Source organism: Gasterosteus aculeatus, chromosome 7 (genome assembly GCF_964276395.1).
Source record: "Gasterosteus aculeatus chromosome 7, fGasAcu3.hap1.1, whole genome shotgun sequence".
Taxonomy (NCBI): domain Eukaryota; kingdom Metazoa; phylum Chordata; class Actinopteri; order Perciformes; family Gasterosteidae; genus Gasterosteus; species Gasterosteus aculeatus.
The window spans coordinates 31,817,116-31,830,076 of NC_135694.1; the positions used below are offsets into that span (position 1 = coordinate 31,817,116).

General features: G+C 42.6%; 2 protein-coding genes and 1 long non-coding RNA gene across 5 annotated transcripts; 1 reads left to right on the top strand and 2 right to left on the bottom strand.

Moving 5' to 3' along the window:
• Positions 1 to 440: 440 nt before the first annotated feature.
• LOC120822448 (schwannomin-interacting protein 1) lies at positions 441 to 4,479 on the bottom strand. 3 transcript variants are annotated; one of them, XM_040182152.2, is made up of 7 exons: positions 4,240 to 4,479; positions 3,366 to 3,624; positions 3,049 to 3,146; positions 2,834 to 2,915; positions 2,425 to 2,538; positions 2,222 to 2,339; positions 441 to 1,792 (listed from the first exon to the last, which is right to left on the bottom strand). In XM_040182152.2, exons 5-7 carry the CDS (start codon positions 2,530 to 2,532, stop codon positions 1,698 to 1,700), a joined length of 321 nt encoding a protein of 106 aa, XP_040038086.2. In that variant the 5' UTR covers positions 2,533 to 2,538; positions 2,834 to 2,915; positions 3,049 to 3,146; positions 3,366 to 3,624; positions 4,240 to 4,479; the 3' UTR covers positions 441 to 1,697. The 3 variants fall into 3 exon arrangements, with proteins under 3 accessions (XP_040038086.2, XP_077963206.1, XP_040038085.2); XM_078107080.1 differs by having other exon boundaries at positions 2,809 to 2,915; XM_040182151.2 differs by having other exon boundaries at positions 4,203 to 4,467.
• Positions 4,480 to 5,305: 826 nt separating this feature from the next.
• On the bottom strand, positions 5,306 to 7,434 carry LOC120822454 (uncharacterized). The gene is made up of 2 exons (XR_005712684.2): positions 7,297 to 7,434; positions 5,306 to 5,525 (listed from the first exon to the last, which is right to left on the bottom strand). It is a non-coding gene; the product is annotated as an uncharacterized LOC120822454 (long non-coding RNA).
• LOC120822451 (P2R1A-PPP2R2A-interacting phosphatase regulator 1) lies at positions 7,295 to 12,953 on the top strand. Its single transcript, XM_040182161.2, has 9 exons — positions 7,295 to 8,082; positions 8,652 to 8,736; positions 8,821 to 8,877; positions 9,026 to 9,072; positions 9,143 to 9,200; positions 9,469 to 9,527; positions 9,654 to 9,709; positions 10,270 to 10,357; positions 10,436 to 12,953. Exons 1-9 carry the CDS (start codon positions 7,982 to 7,984, stop codon positions 10,560 to 10,562), a joined length of 678 nt encoding a protein of 225 aa, XP_040038095.1. The 5' UTR covers positions 7,295 to 7,981; the 3' UTR covers positions 10,563 to 12,953.
• Positions 12,954 to 12,961: the final 8 nt, after the last annotated feature.

Genomic DNA, 12,961 nt, shown 5'->3' on the forward strand with positions numbered 1-12,961 from the left:
ATTCAAACAATAGAAGTCGTGGTCGATGGCTGCTCCTTCATGTCGAAATGCAACGTAAGTTGCTTTGAATAAAAAGCGTCAGCTAAGTGACCTGTGATGTAATAAAAAGTGTAAAACTTTCATTATTTGTTCATTTGAGATTTCTGAAAACTTTTGTATGTCAGTAAAAAAAAAGTCACCCAATCAGATGAAGAGTTGTGGTCACATGATCAGTGGAACGACTACACAAGATATTCTCTATTTATTTTAGAAGGAAACAGAAGTGGAATTTAAGTCCAAATCTAAATCAGTTTGCAACTATTTAAATCACCTCTTTTAACATCTTGTTATTGATCATTGATTTTTGTTCTACTTTTATTGTGAAACACAAAATATTTGTTTTAAAAAGTTCTACAAAATGTATTTCAATAAAATGTTCATTAAGGACATAAACATGAAGGAAACTTTTATCAAAATATATTTCACAATTCACGTCTCACATTTTCAGATACATTTATAATACATTGTATTTACACTTGAAAATACATATTTAAATACTAAATACTTTGAAATATAAAGACATTATTCTTATTATCTGTTTCTCCGCCACTTTGTTATTGAAACACTTAAAACATATTTTCATTGTGACTTTTAATATAAACGTGAATGTGAGTTACCCTTTATTGGAATAAAATGTCTTTGAATTATTCAAAAAACATTACTGCAGGAAAAATATAAACTCCACCTTCTTAAAGTCAACAATTATTAAAGTTAGCAATATAAAAATATGTTGGCTAAATCGAGTGGATTATTCCCTTTATTCGTTAGCAGTAAACCTTAATGTGAGTGTTGAGCTTTGATTAAAGACGCAGCAACATTTAAATATTATAAATGAACTAAAACAAGTGCTTTAAGTTTTTGTCCCAAACCACGAGGACAAACTGGCCTCTGTGATGCAGTTTTAGTTTACTTAGATCGAGCAATGACATCATTAATCAACAATTATAAAAACATGTTTATCTCCCCTTTGTCTTGAATAAATTCCACATTGTTTTGTTGTTGTTTTAAGGAAAAAAGAGTTGATCTCGTCTCGCTACACAAGCTGAATGTAACGTTCTCTTTGTTTTAAGAAACAACAATTAAATAACTCAATTTGCCTCATTTGCATTTACGTTTGTTTACGTCCAAGAAGAAGACATTTGTAGTTTGTGTCACTAGAGAAACACAAGTTTTGCACATCTGTTGCGTTCATTGTTGATGACTAAATAATCTTCATATTCCTTCTTCATGCAGGATCACGAGAGAATGAACGTGTTCCTACACGTGGCTCACACACGTTAACAACACGCATGTTTCATCTTCTCTTCTACTAACACCAACCAGTTGTGTGTCTCATGCATGAGCTGCTGAGTGGTCTTCTGGCCCTTTGTTGTGGTCCGTCAGCCGTCCCCCGTCTGGAGGAGCTGGAGCTGTTTGTCTTCCTTCCGTCCGCTAGTTGATCACTTTCCTCCGTTACTTCTTCTCCTCGCTCACGTTTCCTTCGGGCTTCGTCTCCACGTTTTTCACGACCTTTGTTGTTTTGAACTCAACTTCCTGTTCTACCGGACCCCTCCAGTCCAATCTCCCTGTTTGTTTGGCCTAATTAGCATCTCAGCTAATGTCTGAGGAGGCGGAGCAGTGGTGCAGAGGTGCAGGGTCCCGGTCAGGGGTCCCGCTTGTTAAGTCAGGTCCTGGACGTCCAGCAGCACGGCGTCCTGCTTCGTCCTCAGCTGGTCCCGGACAACAAGGTGAGACACCAACTCGGAGCTGAGAGCTGGAAGCAGAGCGGTGAGACAAAGAGGTCCGTGATGGTTCTGTCCTCTGAAGGGTTCACTGAATCTATCGATGCTATGCTATGCTAAAAATGCTATGCTAAAATGCCGAGTCAAGACATTGTCATCTGAGCTGAATGTTGTGGAACGTCTTTTTAAACACACCAGTCATATTATACACAGTCACATTACACATTCTACAAAAAGAAATACGTCTTTTGTAATTAAATTTTTTTAAATCCAACGATTTCTTCATCCAGTAAAACTAAATATTACAAGTTCCTATTCTGTCCCGTTCACGTGTTGTCTGGGCTTAAATGTTGTCTTTGTCTTTGGTTGTACTTTGGTCCTTCTGGTCTCTGACGATGACTGAGGCTCATGGGTAATGTAGTATTTATCTGTCATTTTATATTGTGTGCGTGTGTGTGTACCGTGCACATCCTGTTGAAGCGACGCTCCCAAGCTAACGAGCTGCTGCACTGAACACATCTGCAGCTCCCAACGCTCCAGATGTTTCTGCTCAGCAACACAGCTGATGCCTTCCACACGCTGACACACACACACACACACACACACACACAGATGCTATTAAGTCTCCACATTCTAACAGCTGTGTTGTGTCTTTGTCCTTTACCTCCTCGTCCTTCTGCTCAGCCAGCAGTTTGTCCCTTAGCGTCCTCAGGTCCATGGCCACTTCCTGCTTCAGCCCGGCGCCGTAGCAACCGTTACGCCCCGTTTCCATGGAAACCTGTGCAGAATAAAAGGTTGTGGATTTAAAAAAGAATTCAGCTGGAGATGTTTCAGCGAACGGTGCTAACGGTGCTAACAGCGCTGTTAGCACTGTTAGCACTGTTAGCACTGACCCAGACAGTTTCCAGCTTCCTCCTGGTTTGACAGTGAGGTAGTTGCAGCTACAAGAAATACCAGTGAGGAAGATTTACAGGTTGCTTCATGTATGACTGAACTATTAGTATTAATTAATTCTAAGCGGCGAACAGAGAAAAATAAAGTACGACACCTCCAGCCAATGAACATGCAGAGACCTTCTCTGTGGCGTCTCCCTCCTCGTCCTCACTGTCGCTGCTGTTGATGAAGCACAGCTGAAGCTTTCTGTGGTTATGAAACCTGTAATGATCATAAACATGGAGCTTCAGTGGGCCGACGTTATGTCATTAACTCATTATGAACGATTGCAATAAACAAAACAAAAACACTTTAAACATGTATTATATACATATTATAAATAAAACTTAATTACTGCGAATTGTCGACGGCGACTCGACGCCTCCTACTCGACGTGTCGTCTTCCTCCCAGACGTCGCCCCACGCCCCCCCCCGACTCCCCTCCGGCGCCCCCTGCAGGGAGACACCGCTTTTATTACCAATTTACAAACAACAAAAGCCCCAACAAACAATCTTTATCCTTTCAAATCAACAGCTGAAGAGCTGGTGAGTTCTGCAGCTCAACTCAAACATTTCCCACAATGCAACGCGTCAAACAACATTCACATAAATCCTCTTAAATAAAACCAATTATACTATGAAAATACGAATGTGTTGTGAGTGGAAACACACTCTTTGGGGGCCAAGAAAGGCTCACAGGAAATGCAGTCTTCAGAGAACCCTTTCCACACGCTTCTTCACGGCTGACCTTTGACCTCTCCCTCCGCTCTTGCTCCTGTCTTTCCAACTGGGCTATCCGCTGGCTCAGATCCTCCCATTGCATGATGGGAAGAGCCAGGTCGTCCACCGAGGACGTCGCTGTGATGTGATGGCGAAGCTCCTCCTCTTCCTCCTTCTCCTCAGCCGTCTCTTTCTCTCCCTCCATCCTCCTCTGACAAACAAGGTCAAAGGTCAATGTAGTTTATAAGCAGTTAACAGTTAAGTTTCCTTTGTGGTGAAGCAACTACTTTACTCAGAAATACTTCATCAAAAGGAAGCTATTAGTATTAGTTTGTGTTCCATTTAATCTAACTTTAAATCTTCCAGATGAAAGTTGTGCGACACTTTATAAACTTTAGAGAAATATATGCTTGGTATTTAATCACATTATGTCGTTAATAACCAGTCAGAAAAAGCCTTCAGCTACTATTAAATGATTTAGTCCCTTTTATTGATTCCTATACGCACCACGTGTTATTAAACCTCATGATGAATACAGCGTCTGGCTTTGTGGTATAACTACATTAAATATATATAGACAGATATATAAACATAGTGTAGTAGTAGTCAATGTATTATTACATCGCTTCTGAAATGTAAAACGCAAAAAAAATCTCCAGTTTCCAGATTGACAAATGAATATTATGATGATCTGTTTTCCTCGTTTAATCTCCTCGTGTTGTTTTCTATGAATTACCGTCATAAACTTGTTAAGTTAAATCTTTAAACCGAAGCCGCCCGGTTGTTTACCAGCAGCCGGGGGGCTCGGGGGGTTTAACCCGCCTACCGGTCACATCCAGACGGACGTGGATCGCTCCGACATGCCGCTCTACGTCACCGCTGACGTCACAGCGCTACGTCACCGCCGGTCCGGCCGCGCGGGCGCCTTGTTTTAGAAACACTCCGGATAAAGTTGTTAAAAGTCTCCGAAGGTTGTGTGACTCCGTCAGGAGGAAGGAAGGAAGGAAGGAGACGAGCCCTCCTCCTCCTCCCTCGTCTTTGACCTTTAACCTCTTCTCTTCGCCCACTCACGGAGCGTTTAAGCGGTTAAAACCTCCGCCAGCGCCCCCTGCCGGAGGTTTGGGGTACTAGTACTACGTGTTGTAGTAGTAGTACAGATAGCGGAGTAGTAGTCGTAAGTACTTAGTACCAGTCTTAAGAATGTGTTGTAGTAGCAGTTTTAAGTACTTGTAGCAGTTTTAAGTACTTGTAGTAGTTTTAAGTACTTGTAGTAGTAGTAGTAGTTTTAAGTAGGTGTGATAGAAGTAGCCTACAATGTGTACTTGTTATAGTGGTAGTTATAAGTACATATTGTAGTAGTAGTTTTAAGTACTTGTATTAAAGGTAGTTTTAAGTAGGTTTTAAAGTAGTACTATGTGTACTTGTATGGAGGACAAAATAAATACTTATGTATAAATAAATAAATACATATATTTGTGTGTATAAATATAAGTTGATACTTAGTGGGGTTCTGCAGCTTTGTCCCTTGTGGAGACTAAATAACTGTGAAGTGATTTTCTTTATACACGATGTGTGTTAGCTTCGGTTAGCCAACAAGTTCTCTTTACTGATTATACTCTTTTATTATTATACTAAATCTGATGCAAATATGTTTAGTGTCATTTGAGAAAAATGTCTATAGATAATGTTGAAAAGTTAAGTAAAGCTTGCTTATTACATATATATATATATATATATATATATATATATATATATATATATATATATATATATATATATATATATACATACACCCACAGTGCTGTCATCAGCATTATTTTTACTTTTTGTTGATCTATTTATTCATGTGAAACAGAATAGTTTGTAGAAATAAGAATGTAATTCAACAGCGATTTCAAATCTATGCTTCATCGGAGCATTTATTTAACTTCCCCCTGCATCGTGCAGCTGGTGACAAGAGGCATCCTTTACTGGAGCATTTCTCATATGAAGCATACGGTTTGGACAAAGACGTCCAACACGTTGGACATCAGCGTCACAGCTGAACTTCAGGGATCAGAACACCGACGATGAGACACGGCGCCGTCCGTCAACTCCGACCTCCATTTGGACCTGCAGTTAAAAGGCTTCGTGTTAAACGGTCTGTTTAGCCAAAAGTAATGTTTTTTATTTATTTATACTCAAGTTATTTTTTGTCCTCCACTTCTTGTAGTAGTAGTTTAATTAACAGGATGCTGAGATAAATGTTCTCCGCCACAACATTTTTTAACTGGTTAAGTTGCTGACCTTGGGGCGTGGTCTCTGACACTGAATTCAGAGACCACGCCCCCTTAATCTCACGCATATATTCATTAAATTTGATTATTTTTAAATTTTTAATTACAACATAAGAAGTTTGTTATTAAGCTACCTTGGTTAAAAATCTTACTTACTTACTAAAAATTTGCAATGAGTTTAAAATAACAGGAAAACTACAAAATGTCTTCTACATTACATCACATGTCATTTATCTGACGCTTTTATCCAAAGCGACTTACAATAAGTGCATTTCAACCATAAGGAAACAAACTCAGAAGAACAAGAAACAAGAAAGTGCGATTTCCTCAAATAAGCCGATGTACAACTTGCTGTAGATAAGAACCGTTATAAGTACAATTTCCATCCATCCATCTGCAAACCACTTATCCTGCACACAGGGTCACGGGGTCACGGGGGGCTGGAGTCTGTCCCAGCCGGGCGATAGACGGGTTCATCCTGGACTGGTCACCAGACAATCGCAGGGCTACACAGAGACACACAACCTTTCACACTCACATCCACACACCTACAGGCAATTTAGAGTCCCAATCACCCTGATCCCCAGAGCAGGTCTCTGGACTGTGGGAGGAAGCCGGAGAACCCGGAGAGAACCCACGCAGACACGGGGAGAACATGCAGACTCCACACAGAAAGGCCACTGGGCGGAGTGGAACCCGCGGAGCGAATGACAGCGCCGAGAGAGTTGGTGTAGAGCGAGAAGAGGAGGGGACCCAGGACGGAACCCTGAGGAACTCCAGTAGTAAGAGGACAAGGTTCCGACACAGATCCTCTCCAGGTTACCCGGTAGGTGCGTCCGTCGAGGTAGGACGAGAGGAGGGAGAGAGCAGAGCCTGAGACACCAAGTTCCTGAAGGGAGGAAATAAGGATCTGGTGGGTGTCAAATGGAGCAGAGAGGTCCAGAAGGACGAGGACAGAGGACAGAGAGGAGCTCTAGCAGTGTGGAGCTCTGAGACAGCAAGGAGAGCAGTCTCTGTGGAATGGCCTTGAAGCCTGACCGGTGGGGGTCAAGGAGGTTGTTATGGTGGAGATAAGAGGAGAGTTGGTTAAAGATCGCACGTGAAGAGTTTTGGACAAAAAGGGAAGAGTGGGTTTCTTCAGGAGACGGTTGACTCACCTCCTTCAGAGAATTGGGAAAACAGCCAGATAACAGAGCGTTGTTGATGAGACAGGTGAGGAAAGGAAGAAGGTCAGGAGCGATAGATTGTAGAAGATGTGATGGAATGGGGTCAAGAGGGCAGGTGGTCGGACTTACTAGGGTAAGAACTTGGTTAGGAGACATATTCTTGAGAATATTTCTATTACACTATACTATAGTATATTTTAGAATATTATTAACTAAAACTATCAAATATATTTAGTGAAATGTTTATTCCATTCATGAAGCTAATAAAGTAATTAATTTCTACCAAAGATGAGTTGTTTATTATTCTAAGTTTTTGGGACTTTGGAGGTCGAAAATAACATGTGTTAATGAATAGAAGAAGTTAATGCGTTAATGCGTTTTAGGATCAGATACTATTCCTTTTCAGGGAATAAGAGTCTCGCCTTCCCACAGTACACATACTGTTATCATAGTAGCTGCCGCCGTGTAGTGCTCCTGGCTGGCCACAGGGCGGCGCTGTTTCCCCGGTGACGCACCGTCTCCACTCGGCGGAGGACTCTTTGCGTTGTGAAAAGCGGTCAAAGTGTTCGTGTCGCAGCGGTCCGCTCGGTGCTCGGTAGGGGGGCGGGGGACCGTGGGACCTGGTCCCCGGGAGGACTCCGGTACCGGCCCCGGTGCGACTTGTCCGGTCAGCTGCCTCAGCGGGTTCCTGCTCTCTGGACCGGCGGCGCTCCGCTTCTTCTTAAGTTGCGTCACGTGCGTTAAAAGTGTTCCGGTGGAACCGGGAGTTTTGACTGGACGCCTTTGGAAACAAGCGAGTGTGTTTTTGTGCGTGTGTTAATCACTCGGTCACGCGACCGGAACGTCGGCGTCGGGCAGGGGACGGGTGCGCGTGAAGCGGCGTTGCCGCCGGGGGGGCAAGGGGGGGTTCCGTGACAGTCCTGTCCGGTGCTCGGACGCGGAGCCGGGGAGAGGGGAATGTGGTAGAGAGGCGCCCGCCGCCGTGTGTTCGACCCCCACCGACTCCGCGGCAGCGCGCGCTCGGGAGAGGCCTGCGGGTTCGGGCTTCCACCGGGCTTGCGTAGAGCCCGACGCCGTCATCAGAGCGTCGGAGGACGGCCGTGACGGGCCCGTGGAGGGCAGAGGCATGGAACGGATGGAAGTGGACCAGTGCGCAGGCGCAGCTGGCGGGGCGGGAGGCGGGGCGCTCCGCAGGTCGAACAGCGCCCCCATGATCACCAGTGTCAGGTCGGTGGTACTGCACCTGCATCATCGCATACGACTTGAGACGTTACAGTGTTGAGTTCTTAAATGCTGCATGCCTAGTACACAAGTACACAAACCGGTACTTGTTCAAGTGGAACCTGAACTTTAGAACAGGCCGTTTTCTTTCCTGAAATTCCTCTGGCACCCTTTAAATGAAAAGTCAAGTGAAAACGTGACGATTTTATTGTATGTGTGTGAATATACAAGAAAAATGTTACTCAAAAAAGTAAAAGTATATCGTCATTTAATGATTCCAATTTGACGTAAACGACATTCACAGACAGCAGAAAGCCTCTGCAGCTAAAAACACACCTCTACCCATTATACCTGGACGAGGCAGCAACATCTGGATTGATTAAAGTACCACACGTTATTTGGGTAGTTATTCTCTCATCCAGCTACAACTTTAAAAGCCATTTACATAAAGAGTGCTTTTGATGGTTAAATCTACCAAATCATTACACCATTGACCTTTAAGCGAGTACCTAATAAAGACCGTCCTTCTGCATGTCTCACTTGAATGTCCTCTTCTTCGTCTGTCTCTCTCTCAGCGACGGGATGGCGATGTTCAGTCCTGTGTCGTTGGCTCGGTACAGACGCAGCAGTGTGTCCATCAACCCCAGCGGCCCTTCACAGGTCACTGTTTGTTTGTGGAGTAATGATAAAAATGATCGTGGTCGTTCTGTTGTCTGGCTGACTGTCCCCCATCGTTCCCTCCAGCTCGTCCCTCTCTCTCCTTTCTCAGCGACCGCAGAGCGACCCGACCACAAGAGGCAGGTCAGCGGTCCACTCGTCCTTGTCTCCTTATTTGTTAAAGTCTCTCTTCTCAGTCTTCTTTGGGTTTGAGGGCGTTTGATTCGACCGAAAATAGACCGGGTCAAAGGTCAACGTGGAGGGTACTGACAGCTGTTTGTGTTTCCTGCAGGAGGAGAACATGGATACGATACTTCGAGGAAGTCTGCAGAGACTGAGGTACAGCACACACACACACACACACACACACGTTTGAATTACATTAATTGTCCCTCTCTTTGTCTCCCAGTGCTTCCAGTCCGATCCCAGGTCACCCAGTCAGTCAGTGGCACAATCACACGTCAGTGGTGAGCATCTCCATTCAGTTTACATTGACATCACTGTAGTGTGTCCATCAGGAGACGGATGGTCCGTCCTCTGGTGGAGGGTTTTCGTTGTTTGGGGAGTTTTTCCCTCTGAGCGTTTGGGGACAGACGATGTCACATGTGTACAGACTTAAAGCCTCTGAGGCACACTTGTAATTTGCGATATTGGGCTCTACAAAATAAAATGAATTGAATTACAGTGAGTCCACATCAACAGAGATGGTTGATAACGACTGGTTTTCTTATTCAGTGGTCACAGGACAGCGGCGTCACCCCCAGCTCCTCCCCGAGTCCCCCCCGGAGGTTCAGGTCAGGACAACAATACCAACAAAGAAGAATAAGCTCTTGTTCGGAGATATTCTTTTATGAAGTAGAAGGTTGTTTAATTTGGTAATGGGTGAATTTATTGTTGTTATTTGTTTACTGGTCCCTCAGACCAGCAGGGGGGGCCACAGTCAGATCACCTGCGATGACTCTGCTCAAGAGAAAAGGTACGATTCCTTTCATGTTGATTTTGATGCCTGAATAGAAGTCAATGATCATCAAGTCAATAGTGAATAGAAGTCAATGATCATCAAGTCAATAGTGAATAGAAGTCAATGATCATCAAGTCAATAGTGAATAGAAGTCAAATGTATCGTCTTTGGTTCCTTTATAAACGACGTGAAAGAAAGGAAGAAAACATCAACGCGATTGTTGAGCTGGGCCGCAGGAAGTGACACGTTAGCATTCGAATGGCCTTCAGCAGATGTTTTCTTCTCCCTTCCTCCTGAACTTTATTATAAATAACTAGTGTTGTCAATAGATAAAAAAAATCACTTTAGAAAGTGTGTATTTTAGACACTTGTTTAATTGTTAATGTAATTTAACAACATTCTCTTCGAGGAGACGTCTCTCGTCCTTCTTGATTGAACGTTTTGTTTTTGCCGTCCACGCTTATCAAAACGCAGCGATCCCATTGGCCGATGGCCGCCACGCAGTTCTCTACGTGCCCCTGAATAAAGAACCATTGTCGTGACCTCTACAGCCGTTAACCTCTGTCGCCCCTCAGGAGGGGCGGAGTCCGACGGACCCCCGAAGAAGCTTTTTGTTGCCGGGGTAACGGATCCCGCCCACCGGAGCAGCAGCTACACCTTCAGGTGAGGGTGGAGCTTCAACACTCAAACTCAACTTATGAAGGAGAAGAATCTCGAGTAAAGCTTGTCTCCCCCCCTCAGCGTCTCTCAGGCGGCGGCGGACTCCCCCCCCGCAGGAGGCGTCAGTCCCCAGTCCTGCCCCCTGTCTCTGTCCCCTCCTCCCCCGTCCTTCACCCCCTTCGCCTCCCACCAGCACCCCAGACACTAAAGCCCCCCCTCTGCGTGTCGGTCGGTCGGATTGTACATATCTCCTCTTCCTCTTCCGTTGGCTACGTTGAACTCGTTGCTCCTGAAGGTCAAACGATGGTCAAAGACGACTTTGATTGTGGATCTTTTTATTTCTAACGTATCCGCTCTGGAAAGGTCAGAGGTCAGAAACCGGTGGTTCTGCTTCCAGCTTTCGCTCTTCGGCTGCTGTCGAGTCTTTGAGTTCTTTCAACATAAAAAAGCATCAAAGTCTAAATCAATTCCAGATGAGTTTAAGTTTAGCCTGAGAGCAGCGTGAGGCTTCCACGAGTCTTTGAGCCAAAACATCTTTTTATTTCTTTGATAGTTACAGATTTAAATCTGTAACTATCAAAGGAAAGAAACCGCTTTGATGTCAAACATTCAATAAACGTCTTAATTTAAACTCCGTCTGACCACAACAAGGCCAGTAAATATCATCTGTAGTTTACTTTTTTATGAACACTTTTAATTGAGACAAACTTTAAGTACCTTTTGTTTAGACTGAAGGAACTGAAGCAAACTTCTTTCTTTCAGACGGAACAAAACGCTGCCAAAATATCTTTGTTGCTTTAAAATCTTTATTTTCTTTGCGCTGCTCGTAGAAGCAGCCGTTCGATAAGCAGCCGACTCGTACGACTTTCTGCTACCAAGAATGTTTTTAAGCCAAAAACTCTTTAGAAACCTGCAATTTAAGGAGATCAGTATTCATCAATGTTTGTCTCGTCCTTTGAGTTTCCTCTTTTTTTATTTTCCTTCACGTGTTTAAAATGTTTTCATTTTTTTATCTGTTAAACAACATTTTCAGTGCGATTGGAGGTTTTTTGCTCATGCTAACAGTTAGCATACAACGCTAACATTAGTCCTCACGGATTGCTAACTAAACTTTACATAATGAAACGATAGGTGATAATCGTAAACGCCAACCACAGCTGGTGCTTTGCTCTTGCTAACATGCTAATTTGGGCCAAGAGAATAGCAGCCGTACAATTTGGAGAACAATCAGTCATTTAAGCTCAACATGTTTACTTATTTTACTTTTCATTAAAAGTAATGTATTTAATATAATTCGTCGGTATAAATGTATTGAGAAACTTAAGCTACGTCCATTTTGCCATTAAGATAAAAACAAAATACCACAAAAGCTGTTTTTCAAATGTATATTTTGGGATTCATTTTGTTCAAGACATTTATATTTTCCCAATTTCCCAAAGCAATTCGTTAGAGGCATAAATAAGATGATACAGCTGATTTACTGTGTGTGTACACACACATATAAATATATATATATAACTGTTTAAAACTTCCCATATCGCTGAAATTGCCTCGTTGTGACTTTATAAAAAAAAAAAAACTTAATTTTAATTTTTTTCTTTTAATCACGTTTCATTATTTATGTTTTATTGCACACGTTAAGCTTTTATCAGGATCGGTGTCATATTCATCCTCATGATGTCAGAGATGCTTTTTTTTTTTTTTAGGAGATTCATTCATTCAACGCTTCAGTTCTGCGGACGTATTTCACTCTGGTGGTTTTTACTCGGTACCTTGAACGCATCACGATAACGTGGTCATGGCCTTCATCTCAGTACTCATTTTTACTGGGGCTCGAAAGCAACATAATGTGACTCACTTCAAGCTCTGTTAGCGTTAGCTCCCTTACGTAGCCAAGAAGGACTGTGCTGCTATCGCTAACTAGCGCTTCTCCGTCAGATTCCACTGATTGGTTGCTCAAAATGCAGCGTCAAATATCGGAATTTACTTCTCATCATGTAAACAGGAAAATCTTTACTTTTGTTCTGAGAAACTAAACTTCTCAGATTTAAACTTTATGAATAAAAGTTCTTTGCCCTTTGCTGGTCCTCATGCTAAGCTAACCTGTAGCCTTTTCACCTTCACCATCTTACCAGACCTTTTTTTTTTACGGTTTCGTAAGATTGATCCATGAAAAGATTCATTTTTTTAAGAAGGAAACTTCAGCACTTTAATATGTATACGTGTGAAGCGCCATTGCTCTTTGATTATTATTAAACTGTAAAAGCAAAACCAGCAGCATTTTAAAATAACAAATCAGGGTCTGAAGTAAAATCCACCAGAGTGAGATGGACTATAAATAATAAAGGGAACTAAAAGTACAACTATGGAAACATACACATGGATTTCTCAATGTTGATCTTTTTTCTGTTGTTTTGGACTAATTCTATACGTAAGAAAAAGAGACCATGTATTTTTATGCAACTGTAAAATAAAAGTATATATTCAAGTGTTTATTGAATAAATAAATATAAGTAAGTGACCTTCTGGTTCTAGTGGAAATAATCTACACACTATAAATATTGTATATGAAAAATTAAAATCTGTACCGTATAACAAACGTTTTTT

What these genes read in the sequence shown, in the direction of transcription:
- LOC120822448 (XM_040182152.2), bottom strand. Translation starts at nt 2,532, where the DNA reads ATGGAAACGGGGCGTAACGGTTGCTACGGCGCCGGGCTGAAGCAGGAA. An exon ending in CTGAGCAGAAGGACGAGGAG is followed by an intron (nt 2,340 to 2,424) that starts GTAAAGGACAAA and finishes TGTGTGTGTCAG; the next exon opens with CGTGTGGAAGGCATCAGCTG. An exon ending in GCTTCAACAGGATGTGCACG is followed by an intron (nt 1,793 to 2,221) that starts GTACACACACAC and finishes CTCTGCTTCCAG; the next exon opens with CTCTCAGCTCCGAGTTGGTG.
- LOC120822451 (XM_040182161.2), top strand. Translation starts at nt 7,982, where the DNA reads ATGGAACGGATGGAAGTGGACCAGTGCGCAGGCGCAGCTGGCGGGGCG. An exon ending in GGAAGTCTGCAGAGACTGAG is followed by an intron (nt 9,073 to 9,142) that starts GTACAGCACACA and finishes TTTGTCTCCCAG; the next exon opens with TGCTTCCAGTCCGATCCCAG. An exon ending in AGTCCCCCCCGGAGGTTCAG is followed by an intron (nt 9,528 to 9,653) that starts GTCAGGACAACA and finishes CTGGTCCCTCAG; the next exon opens with ACCAGCAGGGGGGGCCACAG.